The sequence below is a fragment of the Capra hircus genome, chromosome 7, assembly GCF_001704415.2.
Source record: "Capra hircus breed San Clemente chromosome 7, ASM170441v1, whole genome shotgun sequence".
Classification (NCBI taxonomy): domain Eukaryota; kingdom Metazoa; phylum Chordata; class Mammalia; order Artiodactyla; family Bovidae; genus Capra; species Capra hircus.
The window spans coordinates 49022266-49046953 of record NC_030814.1 but is presented as its reverse complement, the minus strand read 5'-3'; the positions used below and the strand labels follow the sequence as shown (position 1 = coordinate 49046953).

Genomic DNA, 24688 nt, shown 5'->3' with positions numbered 1-24688 from the left:
CTACCCGCAATGCAGGAGCCTCGGGAGATGCGGGTTCAGTTCCTAGGTGGAGAAGATCCCCTGGAGGGGGAAATGGCAACCCACTCCGGTACTCTTGCCCAGACAGTCCCATGGACAGAGGAGCCTAGTGGACTACAGCTCATGGGGTTGCAGAGAGCCAGACATGACTGAGTGAGTGAGGACCGGTCGCATCTCTTGTTCAGAGCACAGGCTCTAGGGCCTGTGGGCTCAGTGGGCGCAGCTCCCGGGCTCTAGAGCACAGGCTCAGTAGTTGTGGTGCACAGGCTTAGTTGCTCCATGCGGTGGGATCCTCCCAGGCCGTGGACTGAACCTGTCTACCCTGCACTGGCAGGCAGGCGCATTTTTTACCACTGAGCCAACAGGGAAGACCTGACTTAGGTTCTTAACTGAAAAATGTCACACAAAGATAACAACAAATTCAAATGACTTAATATATTAATTTTAACAAATATCCAAGAAATAAGATTCTAGTCATAGAAGAATTGCAAAAGTGGATTTATTTCCAGAAGACATAAGGCCATATAACTGAAAACAAAACCAAACATTTAATACCAGATGAAAATTTGGGCTGATGGTACACAGGAATATCGATACCAAAGTCCTGAATAAGATAATGGCAAATCTAATAATGAGTAGAGTAATGAGTACAAATCTAACAACATGTAAAGTAAAATCATGACTTTAAGTTTATCCCAGGAAAGGAGGATTATGTCAGCATTAGAAAATATCCTAATGTAGTTGAATACTTAACAGTTTAGAGGAGAAAACTCATATGATTATTTCATTGGATGTCTTAAAAAGGCTTTCATTTTTGTTCAGCACCCGTTTGTGATAAAACTTGTTGCAAATTGAGACTAATAGAGAAAATTCTTTAACCTGGTATTGGGAATTTTTTAAAAAGATCCCTATCATCATGCTGAGAGGGCTGGTCTGCCTGCACAGGTTTGGGGTGCCCAGTGAGTGTGCTAGTAGTCGCAAGTGGGCGCAGGCTTTCCATCTCTGAACTCTGCCGTGTGAGTCTTTGTGTACTAGAGGTGTAGCTCACTCCACTGGGCATGGTTCAGGACCTCTGAAGAAAAGCTCTGGTGTGTTTTCGCCTGACCAGCTGAGTGTATTAGTGAGTTAATACATATTCTTCTTTTTCTTCTCAATTAAAAAAAAAGTATGTATATGATCAAATAGTTCTATTTTTGGGGGGGTGGTGTATAATAAGATATATGAAAACTGGCATAATACTTCTGGAGCCTTCTGAGTGTTCCTTGTAGGCAAAATGAATTGCTTTTGTGTTACTATCGCCAAAGTGGCTCTTTCCAGACTCATTCAAATCTGCTTGTCTGGTGGAAATGTTACTAGTAATGCAGCTATGATTTGTTGAGCATTTTATCACATATGTCAGGTTCTTACTCTATCCTCAGTGCTTTACTTTCTAACTGACTTCTCAGCCCGGTGAGATTTTTGTAGATGGAGGGACTGAAGCCCTTCCAAGCTCATCCAGCCAGGAAGGGGTGGTGCTGAGACCTGGCCTTGATCTGGCTCCTTAACTGTAGAGTCTGAGCTCTTAAGCACAGCCATATTCACCAGCACTTCCTGGGACCCTGAACTCCAGTTTTGGAAACACGTGGTCACAGACTGCTTGACTTTTTGCTCCAGAGTAGAGAGAAGTCCACCTTCCTGCAAAGCTCGTGTGTCCTCGTCCTCCTTGGCACCTGCCCTGGCCCGACCAAAGCTCTTTCCTCACGGAATGGGGTCGCGCTGCCTTCACTTTGAATATGCGTGTCTCTTCTTTTCAGGGTTTCTGGCTGTTTCTTTCTAGAGACCAGGACTTAGTTTTCTCCCTTTTGCATGTGGGATGCAAAGTTGGATAGTGCATATGAGGAGAATGGGATGGGGGTGTTCTAAAGTCTGTGAACTAAAACAGGAAGGTATAAAACAAAACAAATATGCAGTTGTCCATGAGGCGATTGTAGAGTTGACCCCTCCCTTTGGGGACTGTGTAGAGGAGAACCATCTGGACTGTCCACATGTGGAGCGGTGGTTCTCAGATTTCGTGGTCCTAAGAATTACAGTGGACCGCGGTTTGCAAACTTCCTGCTGTGAGGCTTGCTGGTCCCAGCCCCAGGATTTCTGCTTCAGTGCGTGGGGAGTGGGCCGAACATTTGCATTTTCAACAAGTTCCCATGTGGTGCTCTTGCCACTGATCCAGGGATCACACCTCGAGAACCACTCACCTAGGGACACTTTTAAAAATGCAAACTTAGGGATTTAGTTCATCCAGGTTGAGATGGAGCCCAGGTATCAGCATTGCTGGGGAACACAGATGACTCTGATGAGGTACTAGGATCAGGGTCTTACTTTGGGGTCGCATCAGAGGGCTCACAGAAGGAGAATTGAATAGCACAAGGCTAGATGTCTACAGTGGATGGTACGTGCTGCACATAGAGGAGATCACTGCATGTCGGGAGGACCTTCATGGGGAGGGAGGAAACAACAGGGCCTTGAAAGTGGGCAAGTGCCGCTAAATTTTACTCTCATGATTCCTGCAAGCCAGGCATAGGGATTAAGGGTTTGGCACTAGATCTTTGTTCACATTCTCATTCTGTCCCTCACTCTGGTGGTCTCGTCTTACCTCAGGCCCCCTCTGACTTATATAGTAGTAGTTAATTAGCCAGTGTCTGGCACATGATAGGCTGGTAGCTAACCTCTCCTGGCGAGGCAGCGAAAATGACAGGCAGAGATGCAAAGGGAACTTAGGTCTTGGGGAACACAGTGGTGTGGGAGGGAGCAGTGAGGCAAGACACTAAGATGTTAAATTTGAGCGTATCCCAGCAGGACATGGCTCTCGCTCTCCCTCCCCCTGCTCAGCCTGTGTTGAGACGGTAGGCTGTTGTGTGTTGTGTTGCTAATGTTGTGTGACTCATATGTTTTGACTGTTTTTGTTTGACCTCTTAGTTCACCTGGCCTGACTTCCTGGCATCTAATGAGGTCAACGTGGAGGACTTCTGGGCCACAATGGAGACAGAGGTGATTGAGCAGGTGGCCTTCCCCGCCAGCATCCCCATCACCAGGTTTGACGCCTCCGTCATTGCCCCCTTCTTCCCACCACTCATGAGAGGAGCTGTGGTCGTCAACACCGAGAAAGACAAGAGCCTGGACGTGCAGCCAGTACCTGGTGAGGCCACCTGCTGGTGCCTGGGGTCAGGGCACGGTCCTGTGGAGTCTGGAAGGTTGTTTGTAGCCAGACAGCATGAGTGGTAGAGAGGGGGCCAAGGCAACCCAGAGAGCTTTCTGGAAAGATAGTGACAACCTGTGACAAAATCCCCTGGAGAATCAAGTCACGTGCAGAGTTTTGAAGAGCTGTCAGCCACATTGTCTAGGACCGACCCACAGAACTTGGTAGCCTTCTGGCATGCCCTGCACTGAACAGTGGGAACCCTCTGAAAAACAGGGCTGCAACCCAGATTCTCATCAACAGATGTAGGGGGAGGCAGGCTTGCTCAACAGGTCTTTCAGGTGGGTTTGCAGGTAGTCTGTGCTTATATGTTGAGAAGCCCTCAGGTGGCTCCTTTGAGAACGTCGGTTTCCGACAGCCTGGGTTTGATTCCTAGCTGTGCCGCTTAGTAGCCTTGTGGCCTCTGCCGCATCTCTTCATTGCCCTAGCCTCTGTTGTTTTGTTTACAGAGGGCCATTATGTTGTGACGGTTAAGTGAGCTGATAGTGGAGTTTCTTGTTTAAGCAGTAGGTTCTACATTGTTCGTCAGTGTGCTGCTCTTTTAAGTAGCACGTGTGTATGTGTCTGTAAGTAACACAACTTTCATAAAACCGTCCTTTTCCTTAACAAATGCTGTTTTATTTCATTTTTAAAATCCTGGCTGTTGCTGCTAAGTCACTTCAGTCATGTCCAGCTCTACTATGGCCTGCTAAATTGATTTTATAAGTAAGGCCCCCACATAGTTCTGTTGATCAGCAGGTTCAGGAACATAGCGTATCAAGAGCATTTTTAGAATGAGAGCTGCTGTTCCTCTTGTTACTGTGGTGTGGTAGCCATCTGAGATCATGGTTTTGAAAAACCTTAAAAGGTTAAAAGCCGACATTTGGGGGGCTCTCTGCACCAGTGCTCTGCTGGATATCTCCCCTAGACCTTCAGAGGCAGAAGGCCGGTTCCGAGAGACCTCAGGCGTCTGTGGAACACCCTAAGGCCTGCCTTGAGTTCCCCTCTCTCAGCCGCCAGGCAGTGCTTGCGGCAGAGCCTGCTCGACTGTGGACTAGCCCCCCGGCTTGTCCATCAGGTGTGAATGACTTCCTAGGGTGTTTGGTGGCTGAAGCGGCACCTCCCATCAGCTCGTCATCTCTTGCAGGCAACGGCAGTGCCTTGGTGCGGCTGCTCCAGGAGGGCGCGTGTAAGCTTGAGGAGATTGGCTCCTACAGCGAGGAGGAGCTGCAGTGCCTGCTGAGGCAGTGTGATATCCCCTTCAGGGCAGAAGACTCCAAGGTGGGTCTTGAGGCGGTGCTGGGGACAGGGACTTTCTGGTGGGCAGTTTTTCTGACCAGGAATACAAATCCCTGTCACTGGGCACTTGTTTGGGACAGAGGGTGCTGGCGGGCAGGGGAGCCTGGGAGATAGCCAGCAGCCGGGTCAGGCCTTGCATGTGAGGCCTTTGCATCCAGGCAGTTCCTCTGTTGAAGGTAGTGGGTCCAGACTCGGTTCAAGAATCCAGGCTCTCCCGCTGACTGTGTGTGACCTTGGATAAACTGAGCCTCATTCTCCTCATTTGCAAAGTGACAGTAACCAAAATACCAGCGTCATGATGTTTACAGTGTCTGGTTGCCGCCTCTCTAGGCTCTTAGGAAACAAGCGCTGTAGCGTTCATAGAGTATGCATGAATGTGTGTGTATTTTACCCACATATTATGTATTTCACGCTTAAAAATCCCATGTGCTAAGTTCAGATCCAAATGTTGGCTCTTCTTTGATGCCTTCCCTGCCCTGTAAAAAGTAGTAGGAGAACCCAGGCCTCAGAGCCTGGCAGCTTGAGCAGTGTGGCTGGCTCTGTCTGTGACCTGGTCCTTCCAGGGCCTCGGTGTTCCCATCTGTACCTTTAGGTACAAGACTTTGGGCTGGCGAGGCTTCAAGGCCCGCTCTGGCCTCACCAGTTGATTCATGCCCTGAGCAAGCATTCGTTGCTGTGGACCAAGCCTGGTCCCTGAGCATTTACCACCGTTTAACCTTGTTCTTCTGCTTAGGAGCAGCTCTGCTTCTCTTTGTTGGCCCTCTACGAATCTGTTCAGAATGGAGCCAGAGCTCGACAGCCCCCGCCTCATCTCACAGGGGGCAAAGTCTACAAGGTGTGCCCCCACCAGGTAAGAGGATGACGAGGAACTCGGGGTGGACTTGCTCATGGCAGTTAGCCACACAGAGGATCTGCTCTCTCCAGCTCATCCTGGAGCTGGCACTTAGGTCGCTGGGCCACTGTGGAACAGCTCCTCCTGGTTATCGCCAGTGAGTACTAAACACGCTTTTGTGTGCTGGCCTCTGCATCAGCGGTGGAGAGTGCGAGGGTGAGTGGCAAAGCCCTCGCTCCTCCTCAGTGCCCTCATACTGAGGAACAAAGTCACCATGGCTGTGGCTCCACTGGCAAAGAATCTGCCTGCGATGCGGGTGACCCAGGTTCCATCCCTGGGTTGGGAGGACCCCCTGGAGAAGGGAACGGCTACCCACTCCAGTTTTCTGGCCTAAAGAATCCCATGGACTATGCAGTCCGTGGGGTTGCAAAGAGTTGGACATGACTCAGCGACTTTTTCATGGCTCGTGGCAACGGCTCTGCAGAAACGAGACAAGGATCGGAGATAGAAAGCATCTGAGAGGAGCCTGCTGCCCGGTGGGGCAGCCAGAGGAGGCCGAGAGCCCCATGTGAGCTGGGGGAGGGGTGTGGCCACTGAGTCCTGAGAGGGGAGCCTAGTGAGCGGAGGAGGGGGGTGGGAGGGGTCACTGGAGGCGATTCTGTAGCGCTTGGTGGGCCAGAGGAACGGTTTGGATTTTCTTCCAAGAGTGGTAAGGGGCCCTTTGGATGGCTTGAATGGAAATGGTCTGGTTTGGGTTCTCAGAAGATTGCTCCTTAGATCTGTAGAGAGCTTGCACAGGATGGGTATCTGCCAGGATACCTCTGGGAAGGTTGTACCCTGTGTGACAGTCATCCCAAACCAAGAAGATGCCAGGGTAGGAAACCTGGAAAAGTGAGTGATGAATGGGGAAGACAGCTTCACAAAGCCTGCAGAGTGGGCAGAGGACTGGCCATCAAAAGGGAGTCAGGTCGTCAGCCCTTTTTTATAACCCCTGACAAGTCAGAGCCTGCTCTGAGCATCGTGTTATGTGACTGGCATCCATCTCACGAGAAGGACTCAGGGGTGTGAGCGCTATAAATCTTAGGGCTGTGAGGGGCCAGTGATACTACCTGGAGGCGGTAGCCAGCACTGCTGTGGAGGGAGGGAGGTAGAGGCAGAATTGGACACAGTGGACAGAAAGCGGACACAGAGCTGCCTGGCAGTAGCCTGGCATTTGGGGGATCCTGCAGGTGGAGGTGTAGCCTTCACCAGAGGTGCCCATCTAGACAGCTTCCTCAGAGTCTAGTAGGTGGCTGCTTGTAATACAGGTGTTTAGATTCCACTGCCAGAGGCTGATTCTGTGGATTCGGAGGGAAACCCAGGAACTTTCACTTCTAACCATCTCTGAGCTGCAGGTACCATGCAGCTTGGGAACCGTCGGACTAGATGGGGTTTAGGGGTGCGATATCAAGGGGGGGTTGGAGCCAACGTCTTGGGGAGGTGGGGGGTGTGTTTCAGCCTCATTTGAGGCTTGGATGCTCTTCTCCTGTGTGGGAGTGAAGTGGGACAGAAGCAGGAGGGAAGTGGCACGTCATGGGCTCCTATAGGATGGCGGGACTTGAGCCATGGAACCTGCTTGTTCACCATCCTGGGAGGAGCTGAGCGGGCCCCCGTCTGCAGATTCTTCCTCACCCTGTGCTGTGCCGTCCGTCTCCACCAGGTGGTCTGCGGCTCCAAGTATCTCGTGCGGGGTGAGAGTGCCCTCGACCACGTGGATCTGCTCGTCTCTTCCCGCCATTGGCCTCCTGTGTACGTGGTTGACATGGCCACACCCGTGGCCCTGTGTGCTGACCTCTGCTACCCAGAGCTGACCAGCCAGATGTGGGGGAGGAATCAGGGCTGTTTCTCTAGCCCCACGGAGCCGCCAGTGGTACGTTCCCTTCTGGGATCCCACAAGGCTGACCACGCCTCACCCCCTGGTTCTTTGGGCAGGTCTTCTGTGAACCATCCAGCATCTTTTTTTTCTCCACCAGTGTTTTGTCTCAGTACTCTTGAACCAGTATTTATGCCACAAATCTCTACTGACCTTGTGTGTGAGGTCACAGCATGTCATTTAGTGTACCCAGAGTAAAAACACAGGTATCATGGGAGTCAAAGGGATTGCCTTGCAGATGAGCCTAGAAAATTGCCCCCTGCGAGGATATACTAAAGGCCCAGAGCAGCCCTACTTTGGCCTTGCCTGAATCTGCTGCATGGCATTCGTTGTGTTGTGATCTAGAGGCACCTCATCAGCCTCTTTACTCTAACTAAAAGGGGAAAGTAAGGCCACGAGGGCGAAATGGACCGGGTGGGAGTCCCACAACAGATTAATAGCAGAGCTCTGGCCTCTGTGTCTTAGTGCGTTGCCTCAGGCTTTGGTTCTTAGCACAGGCACATGCCCTTTGCTGGAAAAGACATTAGACTGGTAGGAGGAAGGGGACATCATTGTTATCGCTTGCCTTTTTCTTATTACTCCCTGGGCCTTGCTCGCTCGTGAGTTGGTGAGGGGCGTTGCAGAAGGACATTGGAATCTCTGGGGGAACCTCCCCTGCAACCCTGGGCAGAATTGATTAGACACAGAATAAGAGCAGTTCTGGTAATCGGCGTCTGCTCTGGGTGGTGGCTCCTGTTAATGTCCCCCTCGTCATATGAGGAAACGGAGGCCCGGGGAGGAGGAACAGGGGACTTACCCCAGGAGATGTGCCTGCCCTGTGGTAATGGAGGATTGAAACAGAGCTGGCTGAGCCCACAGCTTTCACTCCATCCTTCACAACTTGGACCCTAACCTTCCCTTCATCACAATGGCTTTTTATCTCCCTTCTAGAGTGTGTCCTGCCCAGAACTCGTGGACCAGCATTATACAGTGGACATGACAGAGGCTGAGCATTCTGTCCAGCACCCGGTCACCAAGACTGCCACACGGCGCATCGTCCACACAGGCACACAGCCCAGCCCTGGCGACCCCAGTGCTGGACACCACTCCTTGGCCCTGTGTCCTGAGTTGGCACCTTATGCAGCCATCCTGGCCTCCTTTGCAGACAGCAAACCACACAGCGTCCGCCAGCGGCCCATCGCCTTTGACAATGCGACCCACTATTACCTCTACAACCGCCTCATGGACTTCCTCACCAGCCGCGAGATTGTCAACCGGCAGATCCACGACATTGTGCAGAGCTGCCAGCCTGGTGAGGTGGTCATCCGTGACACCCTGTACCGCCTTGGGGTTGCTCAGATCAAGACAGAGGTGGAGGAGGACGGGGAGGAAGAGGACAGGGCCACAGCCACAGAGTAAGCCGGGCACTTGCCCAGGGACTGCACGTCTCAAGCCATAGCAAGACCCTTGCCCGAGGCACATCCATCCAGGGGACCAGCCTCTGAGGCTGGGACTGACCAAAGAGCTTCCATTTCCTGAGCTCGGTGGAGCCCGGGGTCCTTGGTTCTCAGCCTTCCAGCGGTCAAGAGAGGCACCAGGACGCTCCTTACTAGACCCAGAGGCACTGTGGGTGGCACCATGTGTCCACTAGAGAGATGGGGAGGCTGAGAGAAGGCGGGGAGACTGCTGCTTCCCTGGGGCGCCTGCGGGTTGGGGTGGAGGCCCTGGCTGGGCCGAGGCTGCCCTTCCCGCCCAGGGATGCCGTTTTTCTCCCCTGCAGCCTGTTGCCTTTGCCTCGGGGCCTTCCTTAGCTCTGAGGGCTCGTCACTCTCCCAGAGGAGGCGTGCATCTCTGTCCTGTTCTGCACCCGCATCTGGGGGCAGCTGAGCGGGTTGAAGGGGCGAGCCAGTGCTCCCTTCCAGGACTCTCCTCTGCCTCAACCTATGAGGACCCCTCCTCTCCTGGCCACTGCTGCTGCAGCTTCCTTCCTCCCCTAAAGAGGAAGTGGCCTGTGAGCATGGCATGACCCGGCGGCAGTAGGAAAACTCCCTTCTGTGAAGGGGAAGCAGACTGGGTCATAAGGAAACAGCAGGACTGGCTCAAGTGCCCATGGTTTGCTTAGGGCACGGGAACTGGCCGTGTTACTTAATTTATTGAGAGGAGTGGGATAGATGGCTTTTTTCCCCTCTCTCTTCCCTGACCAGAATAAAGTTTATTAAATTATATGGTTTGGGTGCAACAAGAGTCAGTTCCAGTCTCGTTGTGTGGGGTACAGTGTGGTTGGGCCCCAGAGGTGCTGGGGAGGGTCACTCACTGTGGAAGGACGGAGGAGGTCCCTGGAAGTCTGCAGGGCACAAAGACACAGAGGCTGGTTGTGTTAATGGGGTTAGTTTAATGCTGACAGGGACATTCCACAGTGTAACTGTTAGTTACGATGAGTCAACCTGGAGCGGGTGCTGCTTGCTTGGTGTGGCCAGCCACACGGGTCCCCTGCCTTCCACCTCAGTATGGTGGGGGCCAGACAGAACACACCCAAGCTTTTAGCTGCCACCTGGCTCATTGCAGCAGTACCAGACCCAGGGCGGGATGGGGCTGTAGAAAGAAGGCCTAGAGGCAGAAGGGGACAGTTAATTAGGTTCTTCCAAAGGAGCCAGCCTGCTCCCAGGGCCTGAGCACAGCCGTAAGCATCTGTCTGCTCTCATCGAGCCACTCAGTAGGTGTCTCCTCCATTCTGCCAGGGCCCAAGGAACCTTGGTGTCTCAGTGTTTGGGTAGCTCTTGGGTAACTTCAATCACCAAATCAGTCCATTTCCATTGAAACAAACAGGAGGGATGGAAGGGAGGTGGTTCCCAGAAGTGGGAACAGGTTAAGAATGAGCTGGGTGTTCTCCCAGTTGGCACAGTGAAGCTGAGGCCACAGCTTTGAGAACTGGAGGGGTGGGGTGGGGCTCAGCCCCAGTCCCCGACTGGCAGTGATGGCCCAGGCCCTGGGAGTGGGGCTCTCGTCAGCCTCCTGTAGATCCCCCATTCCTGAGTTTCAGGGCTAGGCCAGGCTGTTGAGGGAAAAGACGAAGGGCAGAGTCTGTGTGTTCTCCCTGTGGTGCCCCATCCACGGAGGAGGTGCGAGCTTGGAGGCGGGGAGGGCAGTACTTCCCTGTGGCCCCCTCCTCAGCAGAACTGGTAGTTGTTGGGTTGCAGCAGGGGCTGGGCGATGTCGCCCTGCTCACAGCAGGTCAGGTGCTCGCTGGAGCTCTCCTCCTCCGGCTCACTGCTGCTGCTGCCGCTGCTCGGCAGATTGCTGTAGTCCTGGGTGCAGAGGCCAGGGGATGGTCAGTCCCACAGGGTCAGGCTCAGCTTTAACCAAGCTGCCCACCGTGAGTCTGGCCCCACTCACCCGCTCTCTCCTGCCCACCTGAACCTGCTCCTGGAGGAGGGAGCAGATCTGCTGGAAGGTGGGTCTGCGCGTTGGCTCCAGGGCCCAGCAGGCCTGCATGATGCTGTATCTGAGACGGGAGAGGAAGAAGCAGCTCGTGGGCCTGGGAGTCATCACGTACATGTGCAGACACGTACGTGTACACACACACACACACACACACACACACACACACACACACACACACACTCACTCCTGCCTGGCAGAGGTCCTGAAACTGAGTCAGAAGTGAGCTTAGCACAAGACCAGTGCGAAGTCCTTGGTGCGCTTTATCTAATGTTTCCGGTAACCCTGGGAAAGGGGGCTTTTTGTCAGAATGGGCCTGAAAATTGAGAAAAAAAGCTCGAGGATGCTACTTTGCCCAAGCTCTTGGCACAAAGGGGCACCCTTGCTGCCTGCAGGTAGGTTTAAGCGGCTGCTTGGTGGTGGTATTGAAGTGGATGAGGAGCTGGTTAGTGGGCTGTTTGCATCCACCTTGGCAGGGAGCACCTGGGCGGCATAGGGAGCAGTTGTGGGGAGACAGTGGCTGGAGAAAGACGCAGTGGGCGAGACGGGCCAGCAGGCCTGCAGAAGGGCTGTGGTGAGGGCAGGGAGCCAGCTGTCGGGAGGCGGTTAGAGACTGCAGTTGAGCAGTCTGTGTTGAGCAAGAGGCTGGCAGCCAGGACAGAAGAAAAGAGAAGAGCCTTCTTGGGCTCATAGTGGCAGTCCGAATTAAACATTCATCATCTGTCTTGGGGTCAGCCCCGTTAAGTTCCCTCTTTGAGAATGTCCTCCATGCTACCTGGAAAACCCATGGAAACCCTGAACTTGCTGAAAGGGGTCCGCATTGGTCCTCTGGGCGGGAGGAGACCTGTCCTAGAACACTGGACTGGAAAGACGGGCCACACGCCCTTCCGTCCACTTCCTCCAAACCCTGGGGTGCCTTGCTCACATGTTCTCTGGGGCAAACGCGGGCTGAGCCATTTGGTATCCATCCTTCACCAGCTTATAGAACTTGCTGTTCACCAGGATGCCAGGGTAGGGGTTGAGCCCTGCAAAAGGCAAGATCACGGAAAAGACGCTCAGCACCCGCCGTCCCCTACATCTTGGCAGGGCCGGGTGGCAGGTCCCAGCTGGACGTGGTAGTCAAACAGCAGCTCCCCTTAACAAGCGCTTACTACGGGCCAGGTGCTGCAAAAGGTGTCCTGCTTATTATAGACTTCTAGGATGTAGAAAGCCTTCGCCCAGGTCTCATTACACCCGCAGAATTGCAGGACAGGCTTTGGTCGGTGGAGGAGCACACTGACGGGCCGAGCCCAAGTACTTGTCTTGGTGCCCCAGAGATGGGCGCTGGGTCTTCAGGGACATGCACATTTCAGACAAGGGGAAACGGCATTCAAGGAAGCAGCAACTGTCCAAGCAGACAGGTGAGGAAAAGCCTGGAGTGAGTGCTGTCAGGGTGGAGGGGCTCAGCCTACGTTGGGAGCCACAGTACTTGGTTTTAAGATGCTTCCCCGACCCCTGCGCCCTCAGCAGCCCTTGCTCTGCGCTGACCTCCAAGCCTCCTGGGCCAGCATCCCCCAGGAGGTACAGGTGCCATGGGTCACCAAGCACCAGCCAGCCCCACGCTGAGCCTGACTGGGCCAGCAGCTCACCGAGTGAGAAGATCTCCCAGAGCAGGATGCCGTAGGACCACACGTCACTCTGAATGGTGTAGACGCAGTCAAAGATGCTCTCTGGCGCCATCCACTTCACGGGCAGGCGAGCCTGGCACAGCAGACCCCGGTTACCTTGGGTCCAGGGTAGCCACCCCTCCCCAGCCTTCCCAGCACTCACATTGCCCTTAACGATGTAGTTGGAGTCATTCATGATGTCCCGAGCCAGACCGAAGTCCCCAATCTTGGCCACGTGGCCGCTGGTCAGCAGCACGTTTCTGGCCGCCACGTCCCGATGGATGCACTGGGAAGGCACTGAGGGTCAGTCCTGGCCCCTCCCTGCTTGACCCCAGGGTGCAGGGGCAGCAGCCAGGGCCCCAGAGGGCTTGGCGGATGAGGCAGTGGCCGTCATATTTGCTCCTGTACCCTGGCTCCAGTACCATGACCCAAGTTGGAGAAAATGTCATGTGGTCAGACAGGCAGTGTTGAGAAACCGCCGTGACTGGCCCTCTGGCTGAGAGCAGCAGGAGCCGCCTCAGAAGCTGGGTGGTCTGGAGCTGCTAGCAGGACAAGCGGCTGCCACCCTCAGGGCTGGCCCTCCCCTAAGTATCTGCGCACACTGTAACCCTATCTTACCCTCATGCCATCCTACGATTGCATGTCTTTATAGGTGTAGAAACCTGGGCTCGGAGAAGTTCAGCAGTTGCTCAAAGCCACACAGCAAGTGACAGAGCCATTGTTCCAGCTCTAGACTCCAGTCTGTGCTGTGAGGAGCATGGCCCCCTTCACAAACTCCATTCTCTCTCCCGTGTCCTCACCCATCTAGCCTCACGGGTTCAGCCACCCCCACCCCCCTGGGTGACCACAGAGAGGGACCCATTTTCTGAGACTTACATTCTTGGAAGCAAGAAAGGCCATGCCTTGGGCCACCTGGCTCGAGAAGTGGAGCAGGTCACGCAGCTCCAGTGGCCGCCCGTCCTCCTTGTCCAGGTCTGGGGTGGGTAGAGGCATCGGGATGGCCCCGCTGACCTCCCTGCCCTGCATTGACCCCAGCAACCCCTCTCCTCTCCCTCAGCCCCGGCACCTCCTCACACCTTGTTCAGAGAATGAGTCATTTGACGAAGAAGTGGACACAGGTCTCATCTCCACGTAGGTGTCCACACCCTGGCTGGAGAAGCCACTGTCCCTGCATAGGAGAGGGGCCCATTATTTCTGCTGCCCAGCTCAGGCCTCGCCCAGCCACTCAGCAGAGAGGAAGGGCCCTGAGTCAACTTGGACTTCAGTTTCTGACCCACTCTCTCAAGTGATCAGCGACCTCTGCCTGGCTGTCCAGTAAGGAAGCTTACAGCCTGTTGCGTCTTTGGCAGCTCTGCCTGTTAGAAGGTCCTCCACTGTTCCTGATGCTAGTCTGGCCCCGGGCTGTCCCTCCTCCTGGTCCTTGCTCTGCCCTCAAGAAGTGTCTCCCTCTTTCCTGGAATGCCCAGCAAGGATTTGATCTTACGCCAGGGCCCCTTCTGTTGAGTCCACTTCTCTGCACTGTGTCTCTCCCTTCTGGCTTCACCCTGAAGCTCCAGATACTCAGACCCTCTCAGACCAAAGACTGGAAACTAGGGACCAAACAGTCATTCCCACTTAGCAGTTTTCTCTAGGCAATTCTGGTGTGCAGCCAGAGTGGAGGCCTGATCTAGAGCTTCTTAAACTAATGCATGTGCGTGTGAATCACCTGGAGAATCTTATTTGAATGCAGGTTCAGACTCTGCAAGTCTGGAGGGGCCTTAGATTGTACATTCCTAACAGCTCTCAGAAGACCATGAGCTTGTGCTCTGGGTAGCTGTTAAGATTGGGTAGCTTCTAATATTTCAACCAGATAGGAGCCTGGACCTCTCACCTCCTGCCCCCTGCTGTGACAGAGAAGTGCACCGTGATGGCGTCCTTACTCTAGTGTTCCCAGAAAAACAATCCAGTGTTTTATTTATGGTCTGACCATCGAAAAACTATTCTCTCCCGTGGTCTAGAAACTATACTTCTATTAATGTAGCCTGGGATCCCATTAGCAGGATTGGTCCACATGCCACTTGCTCTTGAAATCGTGAAAATGGAAGCTAACACTTGACTTCTGTTCTCATTTCAAGTTGATCTGGCCTGAGTTCCCAGCCTGCTGAGGCCCAGCATGAGCCACCCTCTCCAAAGGGTGTCGGAAACTCCAAAGAGGAAGCAGATCCTGCCAGCCCGCGTGCTCGAGGTCACTGGATAGAGTGGCATGGTCTCCTTCCCCTTCTCCGGGCTGGGTAGCTGACAGTGGTAACATAGCTCAGTGTATACCCTCTCCTGATCCTGCTGCAGCTCCCAGCAGCCTGGCCCAGAGGCCTCACAGGCCCTGAGTCCAAGGCATGCAGGAGAGCGGCATGGCTTAGGTGAGCACTGGACGAGGTGGCAGCAGCAGGGCCCAACCAGGCTCCGCCTCTGCCCCTGACTCGTGTGTGACACAAAACGCCACTTCCTCTCTGTGGTTCCCCATGTGGCTCTGTCCTCCTCCCTCTGGGTGGCTTCCAGAAATCACAGCATTTCAGAGCGAGAGAGCAGAGACTCAGAGGCTCAGCCTGGATGGCTTCTTGGGGAAACAGGCCCAAGTGGACCAAGGACCTGGCCACAGCTATGCTGTGATACTTTGTGTTGGATGATACCTTCTCATCCAACAAGGAACAGACTCTATCCCGCTTCCCCATGGCTACTCAAAATTGGGATGGGTGCTATGGGAGAAACAGGGCCATTATCCCCAAGACTTGCCCGTCTCTAGTTAGGGCCCTGAATAGATCTTATATGCACGATAAAATGATTCATTAACACCTGACTCCACCAGACTGTGAGCTTCCTATCTCTGCCCGCTATCCTCCCGGAACATAGTAGGGGATCAAATATTCCTTGGACAATAGGAATAAGTAGGAGACAAACTAAAGTGCCCACATAATACTGGTGGTTACTCCCCATAGCATGAGCGGGAAGGTGAAGCCCACACAGCCACCCAACCCTGAGCTGACTTTGGGAATAGACACAGGGCCCCACCTCCCAGTCCCGGCCTTTGCCAGGATACTACCTGCGGATGTATTTCTTTTCCAAGTGGATGTTCTTGTAGCCGGTGCCTGCCTCGGGATCCTGGCCTGGACTCAGGCTGGGTCCCAGCATGGCCTCAGCCTTCCTTCGCAGAAAGTTGAGCAGGTCACCATAGCAACAATACTCCGTGATGACAAGGACAGGGCCTAGAGCAGCCAAGAGAGTGGGGTCAGTGCACCCTTAATCCACCACCCCACCTGGACGAGAATGTGGGGAAAGGGCAATAAGAACCTGGGCTGTGACTCTGTCACAGGTTCTTATCCTGCTTGTCTGTAAGCAGCCCTCCATGCTTTCTGGGCCTCAGTGACCACATCTGTCTAGAGCAGAGGGCCCTCCAAAAAACTAGCTGAAGAATTCTTTCTTCAAAGGAAAACTAAGGCAGTTCCATATAAGTCACAGTTGCTATAGGAGAAGAGAATGGGGTGGGCTGAATCCCAGTGGATCCTGGGACACTTCTATGGGCCCTGCAGTGAGTGCCCAGCCTCTTTGAGTCGGGGCTTAAAGTTAGGTTTGAAGGGCCTCACTCCAGACCCACAGCATCAGACTCCCTGGAGTGGGGCCTGGAGATCTGCATTCTTTGCTCCTTTTCCAGGTGACTCTGATGTTCCCACATGTCTGAGAGCCACTGGTCAGAGCTCCCAGAACTGCCTGTCATCCACAAGCAGCTTCTGACCAGTCCAGGCGTCTGGCCTAGGAATTCAAGGGATGCCCAGACAGGGATACTACCTTCACTTTGTGGGGATGGGAAGGGGAAGATGGATGTTGTGAGGCCCTGGGGCTCTCAGACACTCAAGATCGTGGCCCCGCATGCCTGCCAGGGCCCCTCACCTCCTGGGTACAGGCTCCCAGGAGGTTGACTATGTTCTCGTGCTGGCCCAGGTGGCTCATGATCTTCAGCTCTGACATGAGGGCTTCCTTCTCGTCAGCATGCGCCGTGGCTGGGAGGTGGGGCCACAGAGAAAGGGCAGGACGTGGAGGGCCACACACAGGAGACACGGAGCAAAGCAGGGGGCACCCGGAGCACCCAAGGTAATCAGAAGCCGAAAGAGGCAGAGTAAATGGCATACAGATGAGAGGTGGGGGAGAGAGAAGAGGTGGCGTGTCACTGAACTGGTTTGGGCCAAGCTGGGGCCAAGCCAGAGCCCAGGGTGGCCTCTCATCCCAGCCCCTTTGGGGTTCAGTCAGAAGCCCTTCTACACCCAGGATAAGAGAGAGCCTGGAGCTCACAAAGGAAACAGAGCGGCTTCACGCCTGATCCCAGGCTCTGACAGGCCGAAAATGCGGGCGATGCCCCGTGACCACAGGACAGACCGTCCCGGTGGTGTCCGCCGCCTCCTGCCCGCTCCCCCACCCCCGAGCCCCTCCTGCACTCACACTTCAGCATCTTCACAGCCACCTTCAGGACAGCATCTTCCTTGCCCAGACCAAAAGCCGTGGCCTCTACCACCTTCCCAAAGGCTCCGGCTCCGAGGGTCTTACCTGGCACACACACACAACCTTCTCAGGTCCTGGGGTGCCAGACGGGCCTCTCTCTAGGGGCCCACAGGCTCCCTGCCACCCATTCCGGCCCTGTGACAGGAGGGCGTGGCGGGTGCAGAGACCCCGGCTCACCAAACTGCAGGTTGTTCCGGGGGAACTCCCACTTCTCATTGTAGGGCAGCTGGGTGGGGTCGATGAAGGTGTAGCTGTTGCCTTCATAGCTCTCGATGATCTTCCAGCGCACCTGGTACTTGGGCTTCTGTAGGGGGCGGGGGCGGGGAAGGGGAGGAAGGTCAGCCGGGCCTGCCAGGTGGGTCTGGGACATCATCCCGACCCAGGAGGACAGGGGCTGGGCGGTCCCACCGCACAGCGCAAGGAGGTGGGTGTGTGGCCCGCAGTTTGGCGAGAGGGGCCGTGTCACCCCACGCCTATGGTACCAAGAGCCCAGTCCTTGTCTGGCTTGGCCTTACCAAGGGAGCATCCATTCGCCAGGCCTCAGTTTCCCTAACTGTATATTGAAAGATTTAGGACCATGTCTAAGGGTCTTGACAGCTCTGATAATTTGGTAATTCCTGAGCTAGGAGGGAGGGTGAAACTGTAGGTCCGTTCACACATCCACCCTCCCATCCAAGTATCAGCTATTTTATTTTCACTTGTGGTGAGATACATATAACAGAATTCACCAAGTCAACCATTTCTCAGCATACCGCTCGGTGGTGGTACGTACATTCACACTGTTGCGCAACAAATCTCCAGAACTCTCCATCTTGAAAAACTGAAACTGTCCTCACTAAACAACAGCTCCCCGTTCCCACCTCCCACTTATCTCGTGCATCTGACCGTCCCAGGTACCTGATTTAATTGGAATCATGCAGAATCTGTCCCTTTGTGACTGTCTCATCTCACTCAGCATGACGTCTTCAAGGTTCACCTATGTGGTTGCCTATATCAACATTTCCTCCCCTTTTAAGGCTGAGTTTTACTCCCATCTAAATATTTCACTGAGCACATATTTGTTTCAGGCATCAATGATTCAGAGTTGAACAAAACAGAGTTCCTGTCCCCTGGAGTTTGCATTCTAGTGGCTAAGACAGGCATTCCACTCAAATACATACATACATAGGACTACAAATACAAAATGTAGAAAAAAATAGATTTTCAGATGGCTCGATGGAGACAATACAGCAGGGCGAGAGGACAGAGGGAGCTGGGGACATTGGAAGACAAGTCAGGGAGGGCCCCCGGGGAGGTGAGAGGGTGCCGGCCAGGGGAGCAGCGAGGGGACAGAGGTGTGGAGGTGCTAAAGATCCTGGAGAGGCTGAGGGACTGGAGGTGCCACGTGGCTGGAGGCGAGTGGGCACAGTTCTGAAGGCAGGAAAGTCTTGAGGGCAGCCAGTCACTGAGTGAATTCTCTCCATGCCAGGAGAAACCTCCTAGACTTGATGCAGATGAGTGACGCATTGGACTTTACAAAGTTGAAGGACAGATGGAGAGAGACCCTGCACACACAACAGTGAGCAGCTGGCGCACCCACTCAGGCTCTCCATGCTGCTCCAACCAGCTGGCCGGTGGCAGAGCCTGAACTGGGGGGGAGTGGCTGCCACTCTCGTTCCTACCCAGGGTGGCAGCTGCATGGGGGCATGATGCCAGGGGGTGCCCACGAGAAGTGCTGATGGAAGACAGAGTTTAGGTGGAAAGTGGAAGCTGGGGTGGAGCGTTGGAGAACACCGAGGCCTCGGGTCAGCAGTCCAACTCTCTTTCCGGTCACTCGTGGGGCATGGAGGCCAGCTGGGCTGTGTTGTTTAGCAGCTGGGCTCCTCCATGGGGCACCCTCCTCGAGGTGGGGGGAGCTCAAGTGGGTGTTGGGAGGAGGGCGGCCTGTGACTGAAGCCTCCTGGGTAGCCATCAGGAAGAACGTCCAGACGGTAGTTTGGAGGGAGAGATTGCAGTTAGACCTAAGGAAGAACTTCCAGGTTCTGATTCAGAGCAAGAGAGTACAGGCAAATGTCAGGACGGCCATGGTAGAGTTACAGCGGATAGTCTGAAATGGGACAGGAGGATTTCCTGAGTGTCAGAGGATTCAAGCCCTGCCTGTGGCTGCCTTTCCAACTCAAAGGACAGAGACAGCACCAGGAAGGATTCCTTTTCCTCTCCTGGCCACTTCCATCTCCAGCAGCCACTGCGGTGAAGCTATCTTTTCCTCCTTGCCACTTCTCCTTCCTCTGGCCCTGCAGCTGGGCCTGAGTCAGCCCCCTCCCCACTCCACCCCCAGCCGGGCAGAGGAGAGTGGGGAAGGGGAGGGCAATCAAGGCAAGCGAGGTTGTCTGGCTGGGACTTCAGCCTCTGAATCCCAGACCTGATTGCTGGAGGAAGACACCATTCTCTCCCTCCTGTCTCAGGCGCCCCCACCCCTCTTCTTGGAAGGCAGCCTCCAGTTCTGCTCAGCCTCTGCCACGCCTACACATGGCTCCTCCTGTGGAGCTCCTGGGAGCTCCTGCCCAGAGGGGTCTCTCCTCCGGGTGGCCTCGGAATAGAATGCTGGCAGTGCGTGCCTGCAGAGCACTTCCTGTGAGTGGGCGCTGGGCTCCACACTCAACGTGCGTCATCTCACTTATTCCTTGTAACGGGCCCCGGCCACTTCCCCTTGCCGACCGAGGTGGACAAGGAATCATCAAAGTCCCCGCAACTCCCCATGCAGGCCTGCTGTCTCAGTGGGAGGATGCTTTCTGTCTCGGGAAGGGGAAGATCTGAACAGTTCTCACCAGAAATCTTAGGGACCCTCCTGTGCATCCCCTTTATGCGCCTCATTCCCGAGAATTCTAGCCTCCCCACTGCCCCTCCCACCATCCGCTTTGCTCCTCCCTGTCACTGTCATCCTTTCTTCCGCACGTCCCTCCTGCTTCTAGCCTGCTGACTCCTGCCCTTTTCTCTTCCCCCTCAGCCCCCCTTGTGGTCTTTCTGGGGGCCAGAGAGGTGATGACTCAGCCCTGGGACAGAAGCAACCCTTCCCCCAATTGGGGCCACCCTCCCCTCAGGCCTGGCTAGTGAGGACAAACCAGGCTGGCTCCCCAGGAAGGGGCGAGGCTCAGAACCCCAAAGGGCAAAGCAAAGACACTTGGAGTGTAAGCCCTCGGGCATGGCCATCACGTCAGGTTATGGCCATCTTGATCCCTGGGATGCCTTCCTTCACTTGTTCTCGGGTGGGCTCAGGGGCCAGTTCAGTTTCCTAAATGGGATAAGAGGTGCCTGGGAGTACACGTTCCAAAAATGGTCCCTTGAAGAGAAGGTAGAGTGTCCCCAAACAACAACTGACCAAGGGGGCCGGGCAGTCCAAGGCAGAAAGGGCTGGAGGGGGAACTGGGCCCTTCTCTGGAATCTCGGCAGGGCTGGGGAGGCAGCTCAGTGGGGCACAAGGAGGCAGCTTTCAGCTCCATATAAGGAAGAACTTTGCAACAGAGCTGCTCAGAGAAGGAACGGGAGGCCACGAGAGTGACTAAAGTCCTGTCCCCCTGGAGGTGGGCGAGCAGTGCCCGACAACCACTTTGGGCGTGTAGTCAAGGAGATGCCCAACCTCAGACAGCCCTCCAATCCCAAAATGCGTGAGCAAACTTCGGTTCCCCAGCCAACTTCCTCCTGGGCCCGGCGTGTTCAGCGTCCATTCTGAGCGCTGTCCAAGCCCAGGAGCTTGCTGAGTGGCCTGCAGCCTGCAGTCTGCCAGTCAAGGTCGCACGGCCAGCGTCAGAGGTGGACCCAGATCCCTGAAGACTTGGCCTGGGGCCCCGGATTCTGGAGGCTGCGCTCAGCTGCGCCCTCATGCTGGGTGCTGATACGCAGCGAGCACCCTGTGCGCCTCTGGGCACCCCCGACACAGCATCCACCTCTGCTTACACTAAAACCCCCAAGGCAGGTGCGGGGAAGGAAAGGCAGCAAGGGGCTCACAGGTGCGCTATCCGTTTGTAACTCACTTCACTCTCTTGTTCACATCTCCTGAACCTTCAGGATGGGGTCCCGACATCCAACGTGCCCCTTCCAGGCATCAGTATTTCCAGTGCTCCCCGCGGTCTTCCCCACTTTGTGTACACTGCCCTCTCCCCAGAGACACCCTTGCCCTGAATCTCCTCTTCCCCTGGCTGCCTGCCCCCTCCTCCATGGCCAGTCTCACCCACGCCAGGCCACCTCCTCCAAGCAGACTCCCTTCCCTGCCAGCCAGAAACCATCCCTCCACTTCTGGCCTCCCGCAGCCTTCTGGCCTGGCCCTGTCAGTGCCCAACCGTACCGGAAATGGTCTTTCATATAGACAGGCAGAGCAGCTAAATGGTGGAGACCGTGGGCTCTGGGGTAGGAAGCAGCTAGGATTCTTGAGCAGGTCCTTCAACCTTGCTGAGCCCATTTCCTTCTTGTAGAATGCTGACTGCTCTAGTCCCTGCCTCCAGATTGTCGTGAGGGTAAAATAAGATGACTTCATGTTTTACAAAATGGTTTTGAAAATGACTGTTTCAAAACCAGCCTCTGCCACTAGCCAGCTGCAGACTAGGGCATCTGTCTCAACCTCTTGGAACCTCAGCTTCCAACTCTGTAAAATGGGGTTAGTGATACTGCTCACACACCATGGCTGCTGAGGGCAGTAAATGAGAGAGTACAGGTAACAATGTCATAAAAATGCCCCTCAAATCACTGCTCAACCACTGATCGAGCCCTCAAAGTGACAGGCAGGGTACTAGACGTCAAAGTGCAATTAACATCAGACTTGATTCATAATAATATTAAATAATGAAGAGGAGGGGCTTCCCAGATGGTGCTAGAGGTAAAGAACTCGCCTGCCAGTGGAGGAGACATAAGAGACCTGGGTTGGATCCCTAGGTTGGGAAGATGCCCTGGAGGAGGGCATAGCAACCCACTCCAGTCTTCTTGCCTAGAGAATCCTATGACAGAGGAGTCTGGTGGGCTATAGACCGTAGCATTGCAGAGTCAGATACAATGGAAGCAACTTAGCAAGCACAGTGAAGAGGATGGGGACTTTCCTTGCGGTCCAGTGGATAAGAATCCACCTTCCAATGCAGGGGACGTGGGTTCGATCCCTAGATGGGGAACTAAGATCCCACACGCCGTGGAGCAACTAAGTGTAGGTATGAAACTAGTAAGCCCACGCACCTCGACTAGAGGGGCATCCAAAGAGCTGGGGTGCCACAGCTAAGACCTGAAACAGCCAAATATACGTTTTTAAAAAATAATGAAGAGGATGATGATGGTCAGGCCTTCCCTCCGTTAACTCACCTGCCACCTGACAGAGACACAGGCCTGGCCCCTGGGGCCCCTCTTGTGCCCCTGGAAGCCCCAGCTGGCAGAGGATCCCACCTCTGCCCTCTCCCCGACTCCCACGGCTGTCCTGGTAGCATCTTTCCTCTGTAATCCACGCCCTCACTTTCGTGGTAGCAGCCATTTCCTGCTCTAGACAGTGAAGCCTACGAGAGCAGAACCCCAGAGGCTTGAGTCTTGATCACGCAGCCACTCACACTAACATACAGCAGGCGCCCACTAGAGAGCTCTCATCGGTGAATGGCCAGCTGCCAGGTGAGTGGCTCTGCCGGGCGGACCCGCACAGCCCGGCGGTGCTGCCCCAGGGTCTGGCTGCCCCCGCCCCGCCCAGGCTCACCTGCTTGTACTTGTAGAAGAGCAGCAGCAGCAGCAGCAGCAGCAAGGCCATGATGGACACGCAGGCCACCAGCACCGGTGTGAAGAGGGGCTCATCGAGGGGCTGCATGGAGGCTCCTGCACGAAGGGGCGGGCCAGGGGAGTGAGCCGGCCGATGGGGCCTTTGAGACCCCGTGCCCCACTGGAACAGGCCCGTGGCCTGGAACACAGTAGGTGCCCCCCAAACTCTTGTTGACTGAACAAGGTGTCCTCAGTAGGAAGCTTGCGGACCCTCCCCCAACCAGGGGCAAGGACCCACCTCCAGCCCTGCTCACGCCCAGCTCTAAACCCTGCCCAGACTCATAGCCTCTGCAGCCGGGGGAGCCCCTCAGATCACACAACCCACCCCCTGCCTGTGTAAGAAGCCTCTGGGGCTCAGCCACGACTTGAACCCTCCCCCAATATGGAGGCTCGTTACCTACACCTCTGGCCAGCTTGGACGGAGAGATCTTCTAGAGGTTGGACTGAAATCTGCCTCCCCAGGAGGTCCCTGCAGTGTCCCCAAGTGCCTTCTGGGACCACACGGCCCTCCAAGAGTCTGAAAGCCAGGCTCATGGACCCAGGTCTCCTCTTCCCACATCAGTAGCCCCAGTTCCCTTGATGTGTTGGGAAGGACCTAATTTCCACCCCCTGGCCAGATCAGCAGCATGAACCTGAGACTCAGCCTCACTTCTACCTCTTATGAGGTGTGAGAGCAAACCTGTGACTACTCCCGAAGCCTCGGGTTCATCATGCCCCAGGAGGGAAGGCAAACTGTACTAAAGCGACTTCCTGGGGTTGGGCGAGTGCACTGAAATAATGTCTGCAAGGGGCTTAGCATGATGCCTGGCGCAGCGTAAGCCAAGATGTTGGCTTTCTTATATGTGATATAGGCCCACCAGCTTGAGACACAGCCGCCAGGGTAGCGCACGTGAATTTGGGACTCCAAGGCGAGGGCACCAGGAGCCCCTTGGAGCCAGGCGGAGGCCCCAGTCTGTCCTCTCTGTGCCTGGCACACAGTGGGTGCCAAACCTGCTTTTCAGAGGCCTGAGGGTGCTGTGGCCCTGTACAGTCTTGGGCCGCTCAGAATAAAAAAACTGACCCACATGCAGCCTCTCTGCAGTGCAGAGAGGGATGAGTCTTCCTCAGACGATGCTGCTGCGGCAATTGCCCCCGCCCCCACCGCACAGCGGCCGTGGGTGGATAGGACTGTGTCTCTGATGGAAGGGAGTCTGGGAGGGATGGGAAAGGCCAGCGAGGCTGGCCCTGGGTTGGGGGTGGGGACTATGTTCATTAGTCGCCTGTCCCCGTCACCAGACTCTAAGACCGGAGGAGGCCCTGCTCCCCTGTGAGTCTCAAATACACACCTGTGAACTAATGAGTCAGCTCAAGCGCAGCAGCAAGAGCAGAGGGGCCAGATTAGGCTGCCGCCGCTTCAGGCTGCTTCCTGTCTAGATCTCTGCTTCCCCTCTGCCCTTCTCCCCCTCCTACTTCCAGCCCTCTGGGTTCTAGACTGCCCATCTTGCCGCCTTTGGTCACGAGGAGCCTAGAGTCGCGCATGGAAAGCTAGACTCGGTACGGCTGGGATCTGCTCGGCGCTGAAACTCTGGCCCTTGGCTCCCAGGAGTGGGTGGCGGTAGTTCCTCAGGCACCCCTCCTGTCACAGCCTGGAGGAGGGTCCAAGGCTCACCTACAGAGATGGGCCCCAAGGCGCCGGAGGTGTTCCCCATGCTGTTCTGGGCCCTGCACTCGTACGTCCTGTTGTGTTCCAAGGTCCCAGGGGTCAGCAGGCTCTGGACGGTCACCTTGTGGAAGGGCTCCTGGCGCAGGACGTCAGGGTTCAGCTCCTCCAGGACCAGCACGTGGGTCTTATCACATCTGGGAAGCATAGAATGTGGTCAGAGCTTTGGGGTACCCAGCCCCTGAGCCCAGGTGAGGAGGGAAGTAACTTACCTGTTGGTGTGGCTGCTGCACTGCACCCACGTCACATTGGGCTGGGGGTACCCTGAGGCTTCACAGAGCAGGGCTTTGGAGCCATTGATGAGGGTCCACATGACTTCTACCTCCGGGGGGTCTGAGGTAGAGAGGGCCTGAGTCTCCTTGCCTGACCG

At 55.2% G+C, this 24688-nt stretch overlaps 2 protein-coding genes across 4 annotated transcripts in view; one reads left to right on the top strand and one right to left on the bottom strand.

The window, feature by feature from the left end:
* The window catches only part of HMGXB3 (HMG-box containing 3), a 67901-nt gene extending 52671 nt beyond the window's left edge, over window positions 1-15230 (top strand). For 2 of the 3 annotated variants that reach the window (XM_005683164.3, XM_018050164.1), the window contains exons 16-20: window positions 2971-3190; window positions 4377-4510; window positions 5262-5378; window positions 7060-7269; window positions 8203-9495. In XM_005683164.3, the coding sequence (XP_005683221.1) occupies window positions 2971-3190; window positions 4377-4510; window positions 5262-5378; window positions 7060-7269; window positions 8203-8670 (1149 nt within the window). In that variant the 3' untranslated portion in view covers window positions 8671-9495. Of the gene's footprint in view, window positions 1-2970; window positions 3191-4376; window positions 4511-5261; window positions 5379-7059; window positions 7270-8202; window positions 9496-14449 lie in introns of those variants that run through there. The other variant, XM_018050165.1, reaches the window with a different exon arrangement.
* The window catches only part of CSF1R (colony stimulating factor 1 receptor), a 31602-nt gene continuing 16537 nt past the window's right edge, over window positions 9624-24688 (bottom strand). Inside the window, exons 8-21 of the mRNA XM_018050168.1 lie at window positions 24531-24651; window positions 24268-24455; window positions 22561-22676; window positions 17040-17166; window positions 16803-16907; window positions 16261-16366; window positions 15412-15579; window positions 13412-13503; window positions 13212-13309; window positions 12499-12621; window positions 12318-12429; window positions 11615-11714; window positions 10645-10753; window positions 9624-10556 (exon numbers count right to left, since the gene is read on the bottom strand). Of these exons, the coding sequence (XP_017905657.1) occupies window positions 10419-10556; window positions 10645-10753; window positions 11615-11714; window positions 12318-12429; window positions 12499-12621; window positions 13212-13309; window positions 13412-13503; window positions 15412-15579; window positions 16261-16366; window positions 16803-16907; window positions 17040-17166; window positions 22561-22676; window positions 24268-24455; window positions 24531-24651 (1703 nt within the window). The 3' untranslated portion in view covers window positions 9624-10418. The remainder of the gene's footprint in view (window positions 10557-10644; window positions 10754-11614; window positions 11715-12317; window positions 12430-12498; window positions 12622-13211; window positions 13310-13411; window positions 13504-15411; window positions 15580-16260; window positions 16367-16802; window positions 16908-17039; window positions 17167-22560; window positions 22677-24267; window positions 24456-24530; window positions 24652-24688) is intronic.